The sequence below is a fragment of the Crocodylus porosus genome, unplaced genomic scaffold (genome assembly GCF_001723895.1).
Source record: "Crocodylus porosus isolate Cpor-Errol unplaced genomic scaffold, CroPor_comp1, whole genome shotgun sequence".
Classification (NCBI taxonomy): domain Eukaryota; kingdom Metazoa; phylum Chordata; order Crocodylia; family Crocodylidae; genus Crocodylus; species Crocodylus porosus.
The window spans coordinates 6,688,522-6,698,497 of NW_017728923.1; the positions used below are offsets into that span (position 1 = coordinate 6,688,522).

At 51.9% G+C, this 9,976-nt stretch overlaps 1 protein-coding gene across 1 annotated transcript in view; it reads left to right on the forward strand.

Annotated features, from left to right (window-relative positions):
* CUNH16orf96 (chromosome unknown C16orf96 homolog) overlaps positions 1-9,707 on the forward strand; it is a 33,253-nt gene extending 23,546 nt beyond the window's left edge. The window contains exons 13-15 of the mRNA XM_019540028.1: positions 2,242-2,419; positions 5,286-5,385; positions 8,068-9,707. Coding sequence (XP_019395573.1) covers positions 2,242-2,419; positions 5,286-5,385; positions 8,068-8,201 — 412 coding nt within the window. The 3' untranslated portion in view covers positions 8,202-9,707. The remainder of the gene's footprint in view (positions 1-2,241; positions 2,420-5,285; positions 5,386-8,067) is intronic.
* The last annotated feature ends 269 nt before the right edge of the window (positions 9,708-9,976 follow it).

The following is a 9,976-nucleotide window of genomic DNA, read 5'->3' on the forward strand; positions in this document are numbered from 1 at the left end:
CTAGGGACAGACATTACACATAAACCAGTTTAAGTAATGAGAAACTGGTTTAAACTGGTAACAGAACAGCTGTTCAGTGCACATAAACCAGTTTGAAAATGGCTGAAACCAGTTTGAGATTTGGCTCAAACCAGTTTATGCAATGTCTATTTTTATGTTTATGACTCCTTGCTGGTTTAAGATAAATCAGAGCCCCCCAGCATGCTCTCTGGCTGGGCAGGGCAGGGCTCTCTGCTCCACAGCAGGGTTGGCCCTCTGCTGCCTTGCTACAGCTCAGCAGTCTCTTCAGGCATCTGCCTGGCTTCTGCTCCCTCCCCCTCCAATGTGCTAAGCAGGCAATTCCCCCCTCCCTCACAGACACCTCAACATTAGCTAGCAGACCACATGCTGGCTACAATCGTGCTGTGAGAGACAATGGAGGCAGACAGGCTTTTTGAAGCTATTCATCAGGTAGCTTAATGTCCTTCTTTGGAAAAGCTTTTTGCTCCCCCTGTCCCTGCTAAGCAGGAATTCCCCTTTCCCCTCTGCCTTGTGAGAAGGTATCTGTGTATTAGCTAGCCGACCACATTCTGGGTACTTGCTGAATCAACAAGCAGAATCAACAGGTAGCTGGTAATGTCCCCGTGTTTTCTTAGTGGGGCGATAAACACTGAGATAGGAGTGACAGTCTTATCAGCCCCACATCCCTGGCTTGCTTGCCTGTCAGTTTGCTGCAGGCAGTATACAGAAGCAGGGAGGGAAATTGAAAAGCTCTGTATCAGCAGCAGATGCACGCGCTGCACCCCCCCACCCCCCTTTGCCTCAGTGCTAGCTGGGGGTTGGTAACACTCCCACCCCTTGACCAGCCAGCTGGGAAAAGCCTGGGACTGCAGGTAGGCTGGGGGTTTACACCAATTCCTAATCAGAGCCTTCTGCTGGGACCTGGCCACAGTTCCTCAACTCAGCTCTGCAAGGGAAGGGAGAGCTGCTCTAGCACCCCCTGGCTTCCAGCCTGAGCCACTGCAGGCATGTGCCAGAATTTCCTCAGTCCAGAGGGATTGTCTCTATGTTTGGAAACCAGTTCAGTTTAGCCAGATTAAACTAACATGAAAAGGTTGAATCAATTCAGGCTCAGGCTTTTTGAATGTCTGTCCCTAGCCTATGAAAGAAGCCCCATGTCCAGGGAGAATGAAGCAGCCTGTTTCTTTCCCTGGAGATCTGCTAGTGCTAACATTCCCCCTCCACCATCTCACCAGTGCCAGGTGTGAGACACTGGTGTAGCTCAGCTCCTGGCTCAGCAGCATGTGCCTAATAAGGGAGGGGCCTGTGCTCTAGTTCTGCAAGTGATTCAAGTAGGAATGGAGCCTGGTTCCTAACCCCTGAATTTGAGCATCTCCAGGGGAGGTAATTTTCCTTCAAGATTCCTATAGCAAGTTACCCCTATGGAGTCCCAGCTGTCCTCACCGATGATAATGTGAGCCTACTCATGCTTTTGTTCACCTCCCATGCCAACCCCTAGCCATGCTCTTCTTGTTAGACCAGGGTTGGGCAAAATACAGCTCCAAGGTAGCAGGTTTCAGGGCATTCATCTCATCAGGACAGAAGCTCATCACCCCTTGAGAGCTGGTCCTTTCTGCAGGCCCTGTCTTCTGCTGGGGGTGATGCCCATCACTATGCAGCCAGGTGAAGCAGTCACTAGTGCATAGCACCAGGTTCAGGGGGAGGATCTTCTGGTTTCTTGGGCATCATTTGCTTCTCTAGTATCCCTGAGCTCACTGAAGGGAACTCCATGTGCCTGTTCCCAGGAGTGGATGAAGAGGAGGTGCTTTGGTGTAGTTGTACCTCCTTTTAATTCCTCCTCCACTCTTGCTGTCTGGGGCCCAGTTCTGACAGAGCTGGGTCGCCCAGCCCCTCTTCCTCAGCCAGGCAGGCAAGCCAGAAACACCTGCAGAATCAGCTGAGGGTCAGCTGGAAGCCCAGTTCCTGCCAGGCTGCCCAGCTCCTCTTCTCAAGCTGGGCAGGCAGCCAGCTGCACCTGCCATATCCTGCCAGCCTAGAAGCCAAGGACTTGATCCCAACTGCACCCCATTTCTAAACTCCCAGATTAACCATTGCCAGGTCTCCAGATCCATGCAGATGGATCTGCCCAGCTCCTGACACTCCTAAAGGATATGATGGCTGATTTTTGGCTAGATAAGAGTGTGATTCCTGTGGTTAACAGTGCAATAAGGGGGCTAATGGGTCCACTCTGTCCTTCTCCAGGGAACAAGCTCTGGAGAAGAAGGACAGGAGTGAAACAACCAGCCATGAGCAGCAGTCCTCGCAGCACTGCTGGCAGTGCCAAGCTCATGCCACTTACCCTGCTGAGCAATATTCCAGTCCAAAGACTCTCACTACCATCTACCCCTATAGAGGCCCAGCTGTCCTCACCTATGATAATGTGAGCCTACTCATGCTTTTGTTCACCTCCCATGCCAACCCCTAGCCATGCTCTTCTTGTTAGACTAGGGATGGGCAAAATACAGCCCATGGACCAGATCCAGCCCACCAGGCCATTCTATCCAGCCCATGGGACCCCTTAAAAATTTAGAAAATTAATATGTATCTGCCCTAGGCTGCCTGTCAAAGATGGCAGGAGCCAGGGGCAGTAGAACCCTGGGGAAGCCATGGCAGGGCCCTGAACAGCAAGGCCTGCCCCCACCAGCCAGAAGCCCCTACCTAGCAGGGGGTTCTGGCCTGGGACCATGGGGCTGTTCATGTCTTCCTGCATGGGATCAGGAAATTCAGGTAAGAAGGTGTGGGGGGTAGTGCCCCAGTCCTCGAAGCTGGGCTGGCTCCTGCTGAATCTTGCAGTTGGGCCAGGCAGCCAGGAGTCACATAGTGCAGAGTAGCTGGTGGGCAGGAAAGTGAGGAAAGCAGTGGTGGGGGCAGGGGGAGTGGAAGTGAGTGGGCATGCAAGAGTGTGGGACTTGCACTGGTGTCCTGGGGCCAGCAGGAGCGTAAGATGTGGCTGGCAGGGCTGTATGGAGCTAAGCTGGGATGCACCAGCAGGGAGAGCAGGGAGCTGTCCCAGTTCCATAGAGCCTTAGCCAGCTGGGACCCCTGCTGTCTCACTCTGGGCCCTGCCAGTACTTGCTCATGGACACCGGTGCGGGTCCTGCGCTCCCGCCCGGCTATCACTGGCTCCCATGCACCGGCTTACCAGTCTCCCCTGTCCCAGCCCCATGGTGCAGGTGGGGAACAGTGTGTACAGCCCCAAACCTGCGTGCCCCACGTTCACCTGTCCGGGTTGAGCAGCAGCGGCACAAAACAAACTGCTATTCAGTGTGGGGAAAAAGTGCCACCCCCCCACACCCCCTCCCCGTGGCCAGTGCTTCCTGGTGCAACTGCCCAGAGCCTATGTGGGGCTGCCTGTGTTTCCACTGCATCACTGCCACCTCTGGGCTGCTCCATGGGGCAGTGGTGGCAGCACAGAGCAAGCACAGGTAGCCCCGCATGGGCTCTGAGCAGCTGAACCAGGGAGTGCCAGCAGCAGGAGGGGGAGAGGGAGAGACCGCTTTTCTCCTGAGTTGAGAAGCAGTTTGTACCACACTGCCACTCCTCAGCCTGGGCCCTACATCCAGCTGGGGCTGAGTGACAGTGGTAGCGACAGTAGCGGCTGGGCAAAAACTGCTGGTCGGTGTGGGGGGAAGCAGCCCCTCTCCCTTGCTGCCGCTGGGCAGCTTTTGCTGTGGCCACTGGGAGCTGCGCAAGGCTATGGTGTGGATCCTTTGCTGCTGCTTGTGAGCTGCCCTATGGTTGCTCCACACAGCCACTGCTGCCATGCTGGGCAGCACAGAGGCAGCGATGAAGGAGATGCACTGTAGCCTAGCATGGCATGGACTCCGGGCAGACACAGCTAAAACTGCCTGGTGGTGGTTAGGGAGGTCACTTTCCTCCATGATGAGCAGCAGTTTCTGCCTAGGAGCATGGGGTCTGGGCCGGCAGGGGCTGTATGGAGCTGGGCTGCACTGCTCAAGGAGGCAGAGAAGGAGCCAGCTTGGGTGCATAGACCCCTGCTGGCCCAGACCCCGCACTCCTGCCACCCTGCTCTGGGCCCTGCCAGCACTGGCCCCAGTGCACCGGCATGGGCCCCGTGCTCCCACCCAGCTGTTGCTGCCCACTCGCTGCCCCTTCCCCCTGCCTGCCGCAGCCATTTCCCCACTGCCCCCCACCTGGTTCCTGGCTGTAACACCAGAATTGCAGGAGCAGTTGGGAAGTGGTGCTGGAACAGTGAGGGGTGGAGGGGATGCGGAAGTGGCAGGAGAAGGACAGCAGTGGCAAATGTGGAGATGCGGCAGTGAGCTTGAGCACGGAGCCTGCACCGGTGCTCCAGGACCAGGAGCAGGAGGAGCGTGGAGCCCGGGCTTGCAAGAGCACTGGCGGGGGTCTATCTGCCACAGGCGCAGGGGTGGGCTGTGGGCAAACCCTCCCACTCCACGCAAGCCACAATCCTCTCCAATCACCCTCCCAGTGCACACTCCCAGCCCCCCACAAAACCTATACCCACCTAAACCCCACACTCCCCCACACCTATCCACCCTGCCACAAATCCCACACACACACTCTCCCCCACACCCCACATACGCACAAACCTATACCCACACTCCCACACATACCCAAGAGTAAGACTTCATTTTAAGCTATTATACCATCACCTCTATGTACACTACACAAACACATGTAAATTAGGACAAAAATATTTTTAAATGAAATTAATGAATGTTGTAGTACATTTGATTTTTAAAATATAATTTGGTATTTTTCCAGCTCCAAGATGGCAAACCCCATTGCTGAAAGAAGTACTTTTGGAGGGCAAGGGGAGGGACCTATGGTGGCAAAGGTCAGGTGTTAGGTGGTGGGACTTATGGTCCCAAGATGGCAACCAGGTGGCAGGGTACCTATCAAGGGATGGGTCTACTCATGCGGCACTTGATGACTTGCCAAAACTCAGTAAGCGGCCCTCCACCCAAAATAATTGCCCGCCCTTGCCTTAGACCCTGCTAAGTGTGTGTCACTAGCATGTCAAACCAGGAGCCTCATAGGGACATGGGAACACCAAGAGAACCTTCCTAAGGGGGTTGACCTTGCAAGGCGATAGGAAGGGCAGTGGTTGCTGGCAAGTGGGTGAAGGCACATGGCAAAGGGAGGTGGGAGGAATTGGGAGACAGTAGAAGAAGTTAATGTCCAGGAGGGTCTCAAGGCTCTTGGTGTCCTGGACTAGGTCTCCATGCACGTCCTATAGTATTCTGTGTTCTCCTCCATAGACTGAAGTTGATATTCTGGGCATTGATGGAGTTCTCTACAAGGGCAGGATGAGCTCACAAGCTGCAAAATGGGGCACCTCTCTAGACAAAGAATTTCCAGGTATGGTATGGAAAACAGCTCATCTGGGCACAGCAGGGGTCAGGTGTGCAGCCTACAGCCCAGCACAGCTCTGGCCTGCTTACCCAGTTTGGAGATGCAGCTTGTGGGGGCTGCACATCTCAGCATATGACATGCTAGCTTTAGACAAGCTGTTTAGCTATTTGGCTCAAAATGGCACATTGCATCTTGGGATTGGTAGACACCATGAACTGCACTACAGATGATAATATTAACAACACTACTATTACTCCCTAACACTTACATGGCACCAGCCATTGGTAAAGTGCACAGAACTTTACAAAGGTCATTGTCATGACCTCATTTTATGTGCCTTAGCAGGGTTTCAATGTGGTTCCCTCACTGGCCAGTTTGGGTGTGCCAGAGTGAAAGATGCCAGAGTGAAAGATGGCTGCCCTAGAGTAAAAGCATTTTCCTGTAGCTTGGCTTCATGAATATGGGCCTGTCTTAAGGGCCTGTGGGCCTGATTCCTTGCATCACTCAGATCTCCTGCAGGTGTCTCACCCCATTACCCCATCTCTTTCAATTCTTCACATGGAAGGAACAAAGACCCTTTGGCCACTCTCAAGACATGGGATGGAAAGGACATACTCTGCCACCAGTTATGGCAGCCACTCTGTGTCACCCTATGCATGTGAGTCCCTACCACCCTTGTGCTCAGGCTGTCATTCAATGTTAGGGGAATTCTCTGCTCCATAATTGTGTAGTGGAATAAATAGCTGTCCTTGGCATGTGCCATGATAGCAGGTGGAGAGCAGGCTACAAAGACAGGCTGGTAAAATGGGGAGCAGTGAATCTGCTATGGTGAGACATCATTCTTGCACAGCATCATCTGGACAGCAGGGAGTGAGTGAGCACAAGCAGAGGGAGCAGGGCAGGGGCAAGTGCATGGAAAGGCATGAAGAGCTGTGACTGGGAGTTATTATGGAAAGCTGTAAACCAGGACAGCCCAGGGCTGGTGCAGCAAGGAGGATGGAGCTTGGGAAGTAGGGAGGTTCTAGAAGAAGGCTGAGGCAAATCTAGAAGAGGGCAAGATCTAGAAGAAGGCTGGGACAAATCAAGGAGGGTTTGGAAACTAAAGAGGCTTGCTCTGAGCTTCAGAGAATCACAGATGCTCAGAATAAGAGAGCACTGTTATGCCATCCACATCCCCTGCCAGAGCCCCCTAGGTTGCCTTTGGCCAGTGGTAGCCTAACATTAGTCCTGGCTTTACCCTAATGGGGCTGGAGCTGAGGATGAGTGTTAGTTACAATGACGTGCAAAGAACACAGTCTTGTGACTGCTACCCAGTGAGCACTCTGGGCACATTCAGAGCAAAAAGAAGTAGCAGAAATGCTGTATCTGGTTCATGGGAAATACTTATATTTCACCATTTCCTGAGAAATGAACATGCTGAGAAATGTTTGTTTAGAATGCTTCTGTCTCAGAAAATTTTCAAAATTATGGGGATTTTAAGTTTTCAGTTTATTTTTAATATTAATATTTTGTTATGTTTACATTATTTTAGGAAATATTATTAGTAGCACATCATAGAATTAATTGGTTTTATTTTAAAAATCATTAAGTACAGCTGCTTCCCAGTGCTGGTGGAACCAACTTATTATTTCTAGATCGAAATGGGCGCATCTACATGTTCATTAATATGCCGTAGTTATAGTGCATTAAGTTTAGTACCTGTAATAATGGATACTAACTCAATGCACAGTAACCAATACTACTGAACAGTAACAGTAGTGCATGCCCTTTAAGTGACACTAATGCTCAGTAGATTAATTCTACTGTGCATTAGTGTATCAGCATGGCTTTCACCATGATGCACTAATGTGCAGTAGAATTAGTCTACTGTATATCTTGTGTCTTGTGTAGATGCGCCCAATGTCTTCCATTTGTGTTGTAATGAGATATTTTGACACTGACAACTTACACAAAAACAGTTGGCACTCCTTGTGCTAATTGGAGGAACAGCTGTTTGTAGTACCTTTGCCTTAGCCTGGAATCATTTTGTAATCTATGAAAAACAGCTACTGCTCTAATTAGTACTAGTGCTTCCCTTCTTGTCTTGTTCAAAGGGCCCAACATCAAACTTCATGATCATAATACAAAATTGAGACACTTGGAGACGGTGGTGCTTGGTCAGTTCCAAAAGTAGCATCTGCCCTTCATTTTTTAAAAATAATTTTTAAATACCCTGAACAATGTAAAACAATGCTGATGATCTTGTTCCAGCCTGTTCTGAGTAAGTGCCTTTCCTAGCTCAGCTCCATCAAACCTCTCCTGTGCCCATCAGTTAAATCTGTGCTGTTTTGCCACTGACACAGACTCTGCTTATGTCAGAGTTACCCCACTGAGAGCAGGGAGCCAGGGCCTCCATGGCTAGCTTGCTGTAGCACTTTCATCACTGTGGGCTTTGAATCATTGTTTCACCTGCAGCCATAGTAAACTGAGAAGCCACAGCACCCTCCCCCGCCCCAGTCCAGCCATGGACTGCTGTGAAGATAGTGTGAAGACAGGTTTCCTTTTCAAGCTACCCTATAAAGCTAATGTGAATGCAAAGCCCCACTCCTGTCTTCTGGCTTGTGGTTGTGACTTCCCCCTGACTACAGGCAGCTGGAATCTGGACTGAGTCAGATGGTTGAATGCTTTTCTCACTTCTGTGTGTTTCAGCATCTGTTGCCCGGACGAGGGCTGGATCTGTAGGCGGTAAACAGCAGCCTTCCCAGGAGACTACCCTGGATGTCCCCATTCAGCGAGCCACCCCATGGCCTCTGCCAGGAGACAGGGGCATGGCTGGCATGTGAGCCCCACAGGGCAGCAGCAGCTCCACCAGCCCCACCCCTTTCCTTTCTACCCATTATTCCTGGGCAGCTTTAAGTGGCAGGAGCTCCAGGGCTGCTCTGCATGACCTCAGCAAATTGAGCAAGAGGGATTTATGACTGTGTAGAGCCCAGTGCTTGTAGGCAGGGAATTGCAGTCACCATCTCCACCATGAGCTGTTGGGTGAAAGGGCAAGGGCATGGGCAGGATGGAGCCATAGGGCTGCCCTGGAGCATGTGTAATTTCATAATAAACTAGGCGGTCCTCTTCCAGTGCCTAAGCCCTGCATTAACACAGAGACCTGGGGGCAGTCAGAGAAGATCCAACTGGCTGTCTTAGCAGAAGCCCCAGGTCATGAGAGCTCTCTGTGAGTACTGAAGGTGCATGTTAGGGAGGCTTGTGGGTTGCCTGGCTGGTGAACAATGATGATGGCAAGCAGGGCTATGCTTGCCGTGCTGGGGGTCAGGGAGCTCCTCTAGGCTGTGGAAAGACTGAGGCTCTGGCACTGCCTTCTGGCTGTCCCAAGGACTGGCATGTCTCCATGCTGTCCACTCAGTAGAACCCAATACGTGCCTGATGCTCAGCTGCTTGTCCCTGCCCTGGCCCAGCAAACTGGCTCTTGGGACTTCAGAGCCACTGATTCTGGCTGCCTAGCTTGCTGGCAGATCCTCAGGGCTCAGCCATGTCCCCAGGAATATTCCTTCCTTCTCCTGCTGCCAGACCAGCAGGCCCTTGTGAGTCCCCACAGGGGTTGTAGAGCTGTAACCAACAGGACCCTGCACCCAGCAGCAGTTGTGGGATATAGAGACACATACCTACAGCTGAAGCTCGGCATTGGTGAGCAACTCCCTTGATCCTAGAATCCCTGAGGCCTCCAGTGAATATTAACAAGAGCCCACATACAGCAGCATGTGTGGGGCTGGAGCGGCTGGTCCCAGTTCTGTGCCTCCCCTAATCCAGCAGCCCTTTGTCCTGGAAGCCCCCTGCCCCTCTCCTTGCCAGCACTAAAGTTGGACAGCAGAGGCCCTGGAGCTGCTCTCAACCCCGCTGCCCATCCAGATGAGGTTAATTTAAGGAACTCCATAAAGTTGTCACTTTTCTAAGATGTGTTGGGTGGGATCATTTTGTGCTGAGGACAGAGGCCCAGGGGGCCAGCAGAGTTACTGATCACACGCCTTTCACAGGACCCGAGACAAGGGAGAATATCTGAAGACATTAATTTTTACCACAAGTGGCTTTTCAGAGATGGGTTACTTCTCTATGGTCAAAAGGAACCTTTGTGGCTCAATCTGACCTCAGTTGTGCCAGTGTAGTACTGGAGTAACTCCATGGAGTGGGTGATATCCAGATCAAGCCTTTTGCCACAAGGGCAGTGATGCTAATCCAGCCCCAAGGGTGTCAGGAGAACAGCTGTTCCCAGCTGTCACCTTTGTATTGTGCTAGTTCATAACACAGGTGTCCACGTTACCCAAACCCTGAGAGATGGAGACAGCCACCCACACGGAGCCCATTGGGTCAGCAGAAAGGCACGTTGCTGAAAAGACTTACAGTGATGCAACCTGTGCTGTCCCTGTAGTGTGGCCTCAGCCACATCAGTGAGTGTTAGTCCAACCCTCAGACAGTTTGGAAGGAGTTTCCCTGTCTCTGCCTGTTTGAAGCCCCTAGGCTGCATCTCTTTCACCTGGGCCCAATTCTGCCTTTGCTTATCCACATGCAGATCCCTTGGTCCCAATTTATGGGCAAGAAAAACAAGGCACAG